At 46.2% G+C, this 13,307-nt stretch overlaps 2 protein-coding genes across 9 annotated transcripts in view; one reads left to right on the top strand and one right to left on the bottom strand.

Moving 5' to 3' along the window:
- Nucleotides 1–13,307, bottom strand: part of Tn (tripartite motif containing protein thin) — a 65,471-nt gene that overhangs the window by 25,727 nt on the left and 26,437 nt on the right. For 5 of the 7 annotated variants that reach the window (XM_076429215.1, XM_076429218.1, XM_076429217.1 and 2 more), the window contains exons 3-6: nt 7,685–7,866; nt 6,074–6,307; nt 2,675–3,024; nt 666–941 (exon numbers count right to left, since the gene is read on the bottom strand). In XM_076429215.1, coding sequence (XP_076285330.1) covers nt 666–941; nt 2,675–3,024; nt 6,074–6,307; nt 7,685–7,864 — 1,040 coding nt within the window. In that variant the 5' untranslated portion in view covers nt 7,865–7,866. Of the gene's footprint in view, nt 1–665; nt 942–2,674; nt 3,025–6,073; nt 6,308–7,684; nt 7,867–8,404; nt 8,550–12,452; nt 12,594–13,307 lie in introns of those variants that run through there. The other 2 variants (XM_076429212.1, XM_076429213.1) reach the window with 2 other exon arrangements.
- Nucleotides 3,021–13,307, top strand: part of LOC143211491 (uncharacterized) — a 65,342-nt gene continuing 55,055 nt past the window's right edge. Inside the window, exons 1-4 of one of the 2 annotated variants that reach the window (XM_076429237.1) lie at nt 3,021–4,106; nt 4,169–4,262; nt 5,113–5,264; nt 5,400–5,613. In XM_076429237.1, coding sequence (XP_076285352.1) covers nt 4,102–4,106; nt 4,169–4,262; nt 5,113–5,264; nt 5,400–5,613 — 465 coding nt within the window. In that variant the 5' untranslated portion in view covers nt 3,021–4,101. Of the gene's footprint in view, nt 4,263–5,112; nt 5,265–5,399; nt 5,614–13,307 lie in introns of both variants that reach the window. The other variant, XM_076429236.1, reaches the window with a different exon arrangement.

Genomic DNA, 13,307 nt, shown 5'->3' with positions numbered 1-13,307 from the left:
AATTTCTACATCGTCGTTAATTATTTATAAAGATTTGAGCAGCTCTATGTACATATATTATACACTTCTTGGATTTTTCTATCGCCTTCGATCTTTATATCCTCCACGATGATCGTATCTCCCACGACTTTTATATATCTCCGTTGATCTATATACCTTCCAGGATCTCCGTATCCCCTACGATTTTTACATCTTTCATGCTCCCCACATCTCCTCCAATTTTGCACGAAGGGAAACCTTGAACAATTTCATAAACTACATCGACTCTGATATCCTCGTCGATATCCGAATCACGAGGAAGAAACGCAACGCGCTATGTACATTCGAAGCCACACTATTTTTGCCACGGTTTCTCGCCGCCACGAAAAGTGCCATAATCGCGGCAATACATTTCCCCGGTAATCTCCCGGAATATTCGCATAATTCTCGAGCCCCCGCTTAACCCGTGGAAGAAGTTTAACGAGACTACCCTCCACGGTAGGAACTCGTTGTTCCCGGTTTGCTTGGCGTTTATTTAGCAGCGGCTGTTATGCAAAGCAGCTGCAGGTGGATGCGCGTCTAGAAAGGTAAACTGCCGTAGCAAGTTTTACAGAGAGAAGTAGGAGGAGAAGGAAACAGTTGGGTTTCAGATTGTCGGATAAAAATGTGAATAACTAGATAATTACTCGTATTCAGGCACGTATCGATTTCTCGCAAGCCGTTCCTCCTCTTGTTGCCTGTACTGCGAAGCGAGACGATGGTCGCTCTTGCTCCTCATGAGTCCTGGTGATCCTCCAGGAGGTACCAGGCTGCTCGAGCTACCTAGCAAACCCCCGCTTCCGGTTTCTGGCTTAATATTCAACTCGCCGTAACCCGCCACGTGGAGGACCAGCTGGTTCGGATCGTGCGCCATCACGAAACGCACCCGACGACTGTAATCCCCGGCCTCGTACTCGAAGTTCCTGCAATCACAGCGACAATTAACCCTACACTCCCATTTTACACCCTCCGATGCTCATGAAAGTCTCGGTAGTACGAACTATATGATGTCAGACAGTCCTCGAATCTCTCTGACGTCTTACCAACCCTTCAGAATTATGAGAAACATGTTTTCTTAAAAATGGTGAGAAAGGTTAATTCAAGATTTGAGATTCGAAGACTCCTTTTTCTCGTCTAGGGTCGGAGAAGACTATTATGATTTCTTCATCTCCCAGATCGTCTCAGTATTTGTTAGTTCAGCACCCCAACAAAAAGCACAGTATAATTTTTCGAACTGTATGATGCCAGGCAGTAGAGTCGTCGAATCTCTCTGATGTCTAGCCACCCTTCAGGATTGTAGTAAAAATGTTTTTCTAAAAAATGTAAGAAGGGTTAACGCAAGCATCCCCTAAAGATTCGAAGACTCCTTTTCCTGTGTAGGGTCGTAGAAGCTATTCTGATTTCTTCATCCCCCAGATCGTCCGAGTATTTGTTAGTTCAGCACCCCAACAAAAATCACAGTATAATTTTTCAAAGTTCCTGTGGCTCGGTGGTTCCCTGGCCAACGTTTTCATCGACGAGAGCGATAACCGTTGCGGAACGGCCGTAGACAGGGGAGCGTTTAAAAGCGAAAGGGTCGGTTAGTATGCCGCGTGGTGTCGCCTGCGCGGCAAACTGGAGGAGCAGGCAGAATTTTCGACAAGGCTCCGGGATGAAAGGCTCTCGGTTCGCATTATGCGAGCGCGGAGGATTGAGTGCAAAAGTTGACTCGTCCCTAGGTCCTGGCTACCCCATCGTACCCACCAGGTTCAAACCCGACGGGATGGACGCGGGGGTGGAGCACACCTCGGGGAAGGACGGAAAGTTCTCGCGGAATATCGGAGAAGCAATTTGGAAAAGTGCGGCGTGCCACGTACCCGACTACGATTGTTATAAAATTAGAGGGAAACTTTCATTATTTTCCGACTGCGGTCCGCAAGCGTGGCACGCTCCCCTTTGAGAATACGGCCGGCTTTTAGCTTCCCGATGGAACCAGAGATTTATGGCGTTCGCCTTGCCGGGGATGGCCCGTGTAAGTGTCGCCATATATCCTACAATCGTACTACGTATTAGCCGCGGGGACGTATTGCTTTTATCGCGATCGCGAGCTTCTTGGAACGCGCACTCTCGCCTCGCGATTATTTTCGCCACGGAAAATCATACTTTGCTTTTTCTACCTTCGGCTGAAATGCCCGTAAAGCGTGATACTAAATGCTCGGAAAATTATCAGTGAATTCTTCGTCATCTCCAATTCAAATATCTACGTCTACTCCCTGAAAATTCAATATCATTGATCAGCCGACACGTTCACTAAACAAAAAGATACTCCAATGTAATTAAAGGAGGGGCAGGTTTCTGGAAAAATGGGATCCGAATCCCGCGGAGCGGTCCCGAAGGAGCAGCACGCGCGCTTTTCGAGAGATAACAGGTATCGGCGTGGAATTTGTTTTCTTATTGGAGAGGCTGTGCTGGCCCTCGGGCCAACAAGGTTCGAAAATAAAAGGTTACGTTCCTCCGTGTCTCTGGCGGAACGTGCTCCCAGCTGGGTAATTCCCGTGGACCTATTACTTATGTCGTAATCCGATGGGCGAGCGGTGGGGGGAGAAGGACGGAGGGTTGCGACTGAAAAATAAGAGAGGCGACGGATTATGGTTGGATGAAGGGGGGGTCGACGAACCTGATGAATTCCACGGTGCGCAGGAATAGCTCCTTTGTGTCGAGAAGTTCGGAATCGTCCCACGGCACGTTCTCGTTGATGTGAGCCTCCGCCAGGTCGCAGTTGCTCTGGATGTTCGCGATCTCCAATTCGAGATTCTCTTTGAGCTGGATCAGGCCTCTGAGCTCGGTGCTCAGGTATCGATCGACCTCGTTACGCAGATGTTCCGTACGGTCTTTCAAAGCCTTGCTCAGCCTCCGATAAATCTCGTCCACCTCTTCCGTGACCGAGGCGCAGTTTGTTTGCAGACCCAGCGTGTTCTTCTCCACAAGCGCCAACGCGTCCTGCAGCCTGTGCAACCCTCTGCGTATCTGCAAACAGGATTAACCGACCATCCGTCAGAATCTTCCGTGGAAACGCTCCCCGACAATTACCCCCGGCACCTTGCTAATTGCTCCGGTCGAACTACTCGCGTCGTAAACCGGTCTACAGGACGATAAAAAGGATCAGCAGGACCCGACTCACTGACAAGCTGATTTGTGATTCGTTCGGACGTTGCGATAATTATCCTGGGACGCTGTTAATTGCTCTGGTTGACCCGCTTGCATCGTAAGCAGGCACGGAACGTTAAGGAAGCAGGACTTTAGCAGGATTTCACTTCGAAATTCTCTATTTGTGTCAAATTCATTGTCAGATACATCGAAGACTTTGTAGATTTAACTAGAAGTAAAAAGAAAGAAATAAATGCTCACTTGCCTTTTAATTGTTTAAATACTGAGTTACGATCGCGTGAGATAATTATCCGCGATCAGGGCCAAGTAATTTATTCAAATGGAAGCCGAATGGAATTTCCAAATGCCGATTCGAGCGGTTTCAGGGCCAGGCAACTGGAGCCCGCGAAGGACCCCGGAAGATGATTTTTCACCAGGTGTATTTCCGTCGGGTGTTTCGCATGGAAATAGAATTCACACGGAGGGGGCGTTTGTTTTGCACGCATTAGGGGGCGAGCAAATATACGGCCGGTTTATTTTCGGCCGGGCCAGTGCATAGCGCGTAGTTGCAGGATGGTTCTGTTTGACCTGAATTCGCGCGGTCGAACCGAATCGAATCGCATCTCGCGTCCGATACGCGAAGGACGATTCGAATATATCGCCGCGCCCCCATCTCCAGGATTAAACTTTTGAGCGCGACGCGAAGCATTTCATTAAGTCCGCCATTGTGCCGGAACAAAGACGCGACCCGCGCCGGAAAAGCAGCCCGGAATCTGTTTCGCGATTGTTTGCAACGATGTCGACGCTTCCTGCTCGCCTAACCTAAAACCATCCGCGCGTCACCTCCCCGTCCACGAAAATGTAGTCGAATTTCACCTTTCCATTCCGCGACCGTGCTCGCTCTGCATCAAATATTAATCAACATGTTGCACCGTGTGTTTCTTACATAAATAAATCATGGCGTAAGTATGCAACGGAACGTTTTCATCGAGCGAATGCGCAATAACAGCAGTCTCGTTCCCAGACAATTCCCTCCGGACTTCGCCGATGCATTCCTGCAGCTGCATAATCAGTACAGAGAGACCCACAATTCACCGCCGTTGGAAATTATCGATGAGGTACGGCCGCGTTCTTATTTTTCCAGGAAATATTCCATTTGTCCCGCGTATCGGTACATCCCCGTGAAAAATGGAACCGCTGTGTGTCCCTCGGATAAATACTCCGCGCGAGGAAATATATCTTTTCTATTAATCCGTTCGACCGGGATTTATTTATTAGGCCGCTCGGAAAATCATTGCGTTTTCTCGTGGGACAATGAAAGCCAAGTTTTTATCATTTAGAACTGGTTTAATGACATTTTGTTCTGTGATCTTTCGCGATTTTTCAGGCGATTCAAAGATCCCGTGCTCGTAGAATTTGGGGAGGTAGAAAGTACTACAAGGCAGGAAATGTGACGTCCGAAATGTCAGCTGTCCAGATATTACTTTCCGAACGACCTAATATTCAGACGATCGTAAATCCAAGCGGGTCTTGTTGCGCCAAAGATTTAGCAAAATAAGAATTTTTTCTACCTGAATTGCAACAATCTGGCGTGAAATAGACATTCATTTTCTTTCTTAACTTGAAAATAATATAATAGCATTTTAAAATTCTTCCAATATTTTTACTGTTTTAAATTACGTCTACTCATTTTTGTCATAAAATCCGCTGTCTATTTAACAGATTCCGAGCGAACGAGGAATTCATGAAAGATTGATTACCAGAATTATTCTTTTAGAGTCTTCGAGCATTATTCGGAATATAACGTCGGGAATAAACGAGGTTTCGCGAAATTGGTTTAATGGTCCAGGGAGAATTGCCTGTTTCGGAGAGGGTTTCGGAATTTCCAGTAAATCTGATGGAAATTAGGGGCGGTACAGGGATATTTCCGAGCGATCAATGGTACTGATCAGTCTCCCGAATTTGCAGCTGAGCGAGTCCGCGCAAGAATGGGCGGACCAATTGGCTGTGCAGGGTGTCCCCGTGTACAAATCGGATCCGGAGTACGGGGAGAACATATTCGCGGGGTTCCTTCGGGGCGCGCCAGAAAATGTAAAGCCAGAGGATCCGCTGGAACTCTGGTTAGTCCCCGACAAACATTGAAAACCTATTACCCCGATGCCATTGCTATTTTACGCGGAGACGTGTTCGCCGATCGGATTTGAAATTCAAATGGTTCCCGGGGCTACGTGCGCCCGTATTTAATTGGTTCCCAGGTACCGGGAGGGTAGATACTTCAAGTACGGCGAGGAGACTGTGAAAAACACCGAAGACGTGCGACACTTCACGCAACTAGTATGGAAAGGGACCACCTCGATGGGAATCGGTATGGCGATCGGTGGCGACGGCGAAACCTATATTGTCTGCTTCTATCAACCCCCTGGGAACGTCCCTGATGGATACGCGGAGAATGTTCTGTCGCCCTTCGAGGTAAATTAATTATTTGCTGCGTGCTCTTCTTGCCTACTTTATTTATTTTTTGGTGATCTACTGCAAAGGTTTAGTACTGTACCAGTTTTTAAATTCGATCCCCGCCTGTGGTGGATGAAGTGTCGCCAATTTCCGACAGGATCCACACAGCGCCTCCAGCGACCCACAAAATAAGGGGCTGCGAAGTGTCTCGCAGTATTAAATATCTCCACGCAGCTTTACACGCGAGAAAATAATGAAAAGTCTGCGGGGTGAGAAATTGTTTCACGTAAAAAACAATCTCCCGACGCGGTCCAATCCCGTATGGTTCGGGGGAAACAACGATTCTCCGTAAATTCCATGATCCTGCGGGGTTGGTGGGAAGGAAAGGGGTGTGTGTAGGAGGTCGCGTGGGTGGACCGTTTGCAGGCGCGAGGTATTCGAAAAGGATCCCCACGATCGCCACGGGGAATTCTCGTACCTGGGAATTGATGCGCGTAATTTCACGCCTGAGGATGTCCATGTGAGCGTCCTTGCACTCGGGGCAACACTTTTTCTCACAGTGGACACAGAGGGAGCAGTAGCTTTTCTCGGAGCAAACGCCGCAACGTTCCATTGTCTGGCCGCTGGTCGGGTCCGGCAGCTCCCCGGTGATCTCGATGTGCAATTCCAGGAATCGCTGGAGGGTCACGTTCGTTGGAAACGCCTGGACACCCTGCGACAACACAATGTTCGTTAGATCACAGAGAACTTGCTGGCGAGTCGTCCGACATCGTCGCGGAGACTCCGCCTGTAGAAAGAAATTCCTTTCTGGAGTTGAAACTGCTCCAAAATCAACTCTTCGAAGCTTAAAGGACCAATTGCAAGTTAACAATCAGGAATTTAATTGATATTTAAATGTCCACACTTTAAATATATTTTTAACAGACTTTAAAATTAATTTTTACTATGTTTTCGCTAATTTTCTCCACTAATAAAATTATAGCTGGTTCTTTATAATTACTAGACTGCGGATTTTAGGCATTTATGACAAAAATGGATATGTACAATTTAAAACAGCGGAGGCATTAAAAAGACTTAAGGCCGCCAGTGTATTAGTTTCGCCTTAATAGGATAATTAAAAGAAGAATGAAATTTTTATTTGGCTCCTGTGTCTTGCAATCAATGCAAACATTGTTTTAAAAATTAATTTTTACCACAATTTGCCAAGCGAACCAAATTTTATTAGTTCTAGCTAATCTGTCGAACTAATAAAATAATAATTGGTTCTCTCTAATTGCTTGAAGAGTCCGAGCTGATTTTAGAAGAGTTTTCGATACCTGGTTTCCCGAGGAGAACTTTTCCAGGTCTCTTTTATCCGGAATTGAATTTCATAGGGAATCTTCGGGTCGATGGTTCCTTCGTGGCTTTAATTAACGACGACAGACCGTTTGATGTTGCCGGCTTGGCGGGGCAAAGGGTGGTGGGGGAAGTAAGACAAATGGCTCGTGAGAGGTGTCACGCTATGAAACGCGAAACTTCATCCACTTTCATGAGGGATCCCGGGGCCGCAGATTCGACGCTGAATAAAGATGAGACGGCCGCGCGCATTATACCCGGTTCGGGGAACCGTGTTCTCCGGTGCCGTATGGTTCATTTGAAAAGCGCGCGTACAGATGCATTTGCATCGCGGACGGTTTCATATCGCCGCGCGATTTATCCCGAGAGCAATGTTTCCTCCTCGGTGGAAATTGATCTTTCGCTTCCGGGAACCGTGGGAACGATCCTCTTCAACGATGGAAGAGGAAGAACCTCTTTTCATCTCGTTTTTGTTACGAACTTTCACGAACTTTCCGCACTTTCGCCTCTTCACGGGGAAATTCAAAGGAACATTTACATCAATCGTAATTCTATTTTCTTTGCGGGTGGTCTGGGTACTTTGCAAATTAAATAAAAGAGGATTCAGATCCGGTAATCGCTCGTATAATCTTTTAATAACTTTTTATACGAGTCGCTATGTTTTGGAATTTGAAGGGGTCGGTTTGTCTGAGGTAATTTTCAAGAGGGAAAAGTTGGTCGCGCGGCTCCGGTTGATAGTTTGTTTGATACTCACTTGGTAAGGTATACGATGTTCCGCCCTGCATTCCGGACACTTGACCTGTCGTCTCACGTAGTCAACGAGGCCATCCATGCAGGGTTCCATGCAAAAGCTGTGCTGGCATGGCAAAAGCTTCGGGTTCCTGTATCGGTCCAGGCATATCGCGCACGTTAGCAGTTGCTCGAACTGCTCCATGCCTGAAACATGCAACAAACACTTGTTACGCTCGCTCCCTGCTCCTTGATCTCGCTTCGATCCCTGCTCGGATCTATTTTGATTCAAAGTTGCCGCTCCCTTAACCCAATCTTACTACACAGCGGATCCTTATGCAAAATAAAAATGTTCTACCTAATTTGCAACAAACTGGAGGGAAATAGAAATTTATTTTCTTTCTTAATACGTTCAACAGGTCGAAAATAATATAATAGTATTTTTAAATTCTTCTAATGTTTCTATTGTTTTAAATTATGCCTGCCCATTTTTGTCATAAATGCGTAAAATCCGCTGTCTAATTATTACTGTCGTGCGAATCTTTACGAAAAGAAAATATTTTATTTTCATTGCTACAGGGCGACTCAAAAGTGCTCGGCTGGACCAGTTCCAAATCAAGATGGCAGAGACGAAGCTGTATTCACGAGAATACTTCATATCGATAAATAAATATTGGCCAGCACTTTTGGATCACTCTGTACAGTCTGACATCACGCAGATGATATAGAAGCACACCGAACGTACGTAATTGAAATGAAAAGGACGCTGTGTCTTCTAAGATACATAAAGAGAGCTAGTCGATAGCACCGGTAGAATCGGACGTCTGTTCGGGATTACTATTTCGGATCACCGTTCACTTTGCCGTCCACTGACGTACTGTCTAAAAATTCCTGCGTTCCTGTTTATATCCGCTCGTCAACGCTTTATGATGTATAGTCGATTCTGGATTAGCTTGTCGTCCTCTATTCTTAACCCTAGGTTCACCAAGCTCTAAAAGTGACTTTACACAAGTTCGTAAAAATGACAAGAATGTATCCAAAGTTTCGTCATTTAAAAAAAATAAATTTACTGAATTTTCTCTCTACCCAAAAAATTATTTTAAAATCCTAGTTTCGCTATGTGTGAAACTGGAATCGTCGTCGGTCATCGATGATCGTCGAATGATCATTGACAGTCGCGTCTGGCGATTTTCGCGTATGTTACCGAATAATATTTCGCAATGTGTGCCTTACGCCTCGAACACGCTAGACTTATTTATTCCATCCGACGAACCGATCTGCGTCACGGGGATCAAACTCGATCCTACGTATTCGCGATCCTTACGTCACGCGATGAAATACGAAGTCGCAGATAATAAATAGTTCGAACGACTAATCCGTGGACTGTTGCAATTCGAGAATGCCATTGTGCCAAGTCGTTATTCATTGGTTTTACCACGCATTGTGCATTCTACGAAACTGAGGGGCTCTCTCCTTATAATCGCCTATTCATCGCCACCATTCACCGATTATTTAACTTACAAGAATTAAAAAGGATATTGCATAAAAATCGCACATGAGTTCGTGTACATAGTTCGTCCAAATGCAGATTGAATCGACAGATAAAATGCAAGAAAAATGATCGTAGTAAATGACACGAGTGTCCAGTGAACGTGTTTTGCGACTCGGCTTAATCGTTTCCATTTTTCTCAGAAACAATGTGGCCCGTGGCTGCCAAGACAATGTCAAGATCTCGTCGGTGTCGTTGCACTTCTATTTCGAGAGACGGTGTATCATTCGCGAGGATGACGAGGGGATGGGCGAACCCGAGGAGAGAGGGGGTCCTCTGTACTTCGCGCGTTGCAAATTACCCCGAACGTCGACTTCGTCTTGCAATTAGAGCCGAAGCTTGCCAGACGTGTTACAGTCTCGTGCTTCGTTCACCGAAGCGTCCCGAAATTCCCCGGGCAATTTACACCCGGGGATCTTTCATTACCATCATCGGATCATCGGCCAACTTCTCTGCCGAATCCATTATTCGGATGCTCAAACATCGTGAAAAATATCATGGCATGAACGTGGATGGTATTCGAAAGTGTTGCTCGAAAGTCCAAGCTTTCACAGAACAGTTTGGCGAAGCTTGTACAAATCGAATCATCGACGAATTTCACTGTTGAATCTATTATTCGGATGTTCAAGCATCGTGTAAAATATTCTGGCATGAGCATGGATATTATTCGAAAGTGTTGTTCGAAGGTTCAAGCTTCCAATTGTGGAGAACATTCTGGCGAAGCTTGTAAAAATTCAGGCAAAAGTTCAAACATCGTGTAAAATATTCTGGAAAATCTTGTAAAACTGCAAGAAGATGGATCATCGACGAGCTTCACTGTTCAATTCATTATTAGGAAGCTGAAGCCTCGTAGAAAATATCCTGGCAAATCTCTCAGATTGTACAGCGAGACTGCAAAGTGTATTCGGAATGTTCCGATGGCGACTATTAATATTGCTGTCTCCCCTAAGCCTCAAGGATCGAAAACAGCATCCTGATCTAAGAATATTCCGCGACCGGTGTGTGGAATCTAGACGATTTATCGCGTTCAATGTATGGATTCTCTCCGCGAAGAACAGTTTTACACGTCGTCAAAGAACGTGTAAATCGGAACGGTTACGTGGGTCGGTTTTGCTAGAGGATCGTAAAATAACCGCATCGCCGAGGTTCGCGATAAGCTGTTGGCTTAATCGACCTCGGACTGTGCACGTTTTTTTTCACGTGGAAGTGGATGTTGCGTCTGTGCAAAGATTCCACCTTGGTAAAAATAATACAGACGGTCGGAAATAATAAAAAATTACTGGACAGGTCGGTGAAACAAAAAGAAGAAGACATTTTTTGAAAAATGTCGAAATCCACAAATGAAATAGACTGCAGATTTTATTTTCTTAATAATTTTATAGAGATTTGGAAACGGTACATCGGTATTTTTAGATTCTCTAGATAATTTTGCAGTTTCATAGATGCATGAAATCCTTGCTGACGTTCTAAAAATGATTTCTAAGGGCAAGTTTGTAGGTATTCAAGTCGCGGTGCAAGGTTCCGTCGATATACCGAAATATTTACACAGTGGTTCGCGCCTCCGTGAAAAATCATTGATAACTCGCGCGTGGAATCAACGCGGAACGGCTCGGATGTTTCTGGTTTAAATATAAAACCGGGGATTCGAGCAGGATTCGAGGCGGATTCCCGTCGAAGCACCGTCGAACGAGATTATTCGAAGCGTTCGCGGACACGTTGGCCGACAGCCGGGCTAAAACGATTCTCGCGTGTGTTTCGCAAGATCGACGAGTTGGAAGGCCGTGGCAAGGACCAATCGTCGGATCTTTCTCGTGGTTCTAGGTACTGCCGCGCCGGAAACGCTGGCCCGCGCATTAGAAAGCATTGTTACTCTTAGACGAACCACTTGTTGATCTTAAAGCGAATTCCGTGGTGCAACAGGCGGCTAGGCGCTATTGTGTTAGCAACTTTCTGGATGTCGGGAAGAGGGATGTTAATCCTGACAGCGGGGCTGGAAGCTGCGAGACTTAGCCAGCTTCTGCAGATTTCCATTGTTTTGACGGGGACGCTTCTCCCAGACACCGTCTTCCGCAGATTTCGGGGAAAATTCATTCTGAACCGGACGCTGTTCATTCATATTTCGGAATTTTTTTACAGAAATGAGAGCAATGTCCTGCTTCGAATTTTTGCGTAAGTGTTCCTCGTGGTTCGAAGCATATGTTGTATTTTTTTCAAGCCAAAATACTAAAAATTGTACGAGCTGTACTCCCTTGAACAAGACCTGTCTTGAAAAATCAAAGTGTTTTACTCTCAAACACGACTGAAAATTATGTAGCTCCTTCATCAGCATGAACAACAAAGTATACAATTATATAAAAATGGTTCTGTAAAGATTGTTAAAATAAAACGGTTCTCTCAAAGCCCGAGCTATTAATACAAAAGCGGCCGTGCGAATTGAAATCGTTCCAGGAGAAACAAACATCCCCGAACTTTGCACCGTCTTTGTTGTTCGCCGAAAATTTTCTTGGAAATCCCCGCGAGACAAAGAAAATCATACTGCGCGTGAATCGAGTCCGGGAACTTTCCGAGCACATTGACACAAATTTCCTGGTTTATGTTTTCCGTGTTTCGGGAGGAGGAATTCGTCGAATCGGTATGACGCGCCGGCCAGGTACAACACACGTGGCGCGTTATTATTTTCGCGCCAAGCGATCGAATGGCGCGTCGAGTGATTCAGCATTTCCCTTTGTCCGACTGCGAAACGCTGCGAAAATCGTGGGCGTCGTTTCACGAGCCTCTTCTGTCTCTCTCTTACGTTTAAATCCGATGTAGAAAGCACGGTGGAACGCGTTATTCCGTCGGTCAGGATTCCTTGAACCCGGTGGGAGACCTTCGTCAACTTCTTCGAACCTCCCGCGGAAACCTTCGAGAAAATCCTCTTTTGATCTCTGGGACAAAGAGCTTTCCCTCGGACGCGGCTGCACGTGAAAATTTAATGCTCTACCGTCGCGGAGCATTCCGGAAAAGGTCCAAACTTGTTGGACGTTTAGAGGAAGTCCATTGGAGCATTGTGAAGTTTATAATATTTAAAAAAAATGTGAAATGTCTCGAATAAATATGTTTCAAGGGCTCATCTTTACAGACAAACAGTGCACAGTTTCTGAAGAGTCCCACTCCATCGACGCGAGGTAGACTCGGAAGCCGCAAGAAACCGTTCAAAGGGAAAGAGAATTGAATTCGTCGGCTTGTTGTCTCGTGTACGTACCCAGGAAATGATGACGGACTCTTCAAAGCTCGAGCATAAAATAAAATCCGAGTGTCTTTCCCGCGATGGTGGAGCGGTGTAATAAAGGAGAGTCGAATCTCGGTTGAAACGGGAGTCTCGGGAGAAATAAGAAACTGGAAAGATCCGAAGCACTGTGAACTTCACACGCGAGGGAAACACCGTGAGGCTTTTTCATCGACCCATACGCGATCGATCGTCTCGAACGGAGAGGACTACGCTTCAGCCTGAACGTTTCGGCGCGATTTTCACGAGACACTGGGACGGAATACAGCCGTGTGGTTGTTCTGGAATCGGTCGGTCCAGGGTATACTGACACTTTTCGACGTCAGTGGCCAGACTTACGCTAGCGAGGAGCGCGCGCTATACTTAGACGGAGACCTTCGATTTCCGGCGGCTCGTTTTCGACGAAAGATCCACGCGAGAAAGCAACGGAACGATTCTCCTGCCTCTGTCCGACGTCCCACGCGTTCCCATCACGATTTTTCTCGGGTTTCCCGGTCACCGACTCGAATATTCCTTTCCGATTGCGAGCAACACTATGATTTATCGCGTTATGCTAACCGAGAGAGCGAGACGGGGACAAAAGGGACCTTGGTGTAAATTTAACGCGTGTTTTGGGGACCTCTTCGCGTCCCTCGAGGAACTCTCGATTTAAACGCCGCGAAGAAAGCCGCTTTATGCGGGGCCGCCATTGTCAACGTTCCCGCAAAGTTTATTTTCCTTCCTGCCGGAATTTTCTGTGACACGTGGGAAGTTCAAGTGAGCAATTGCGAAGTTATTATTAAATCACGTTGGAACCGTGCGAGAGTTTCTGCTCCGCTACGATGCAACGAT

This window comes from Lasioglossum baleicum, chromosome 8 (genome assembly GCF_051020765.1).
Source record: "Lasioglossum baleicum chromosome 8, iyLasBale1, whole genome shotgun sequence".
Classification (NCBI taxonomy): Eukaryota; Metazoa; Arthropoda; class Insecta; order Hymenoptera; family Halictidae; genus Lasioglossum; species Lasioglossum baleicum.
The sequence above is the reverse complement of the archived record's forward strand: the minus strand, read 5'-3'. Positions and strand labels throughout refer to the sequence as shown.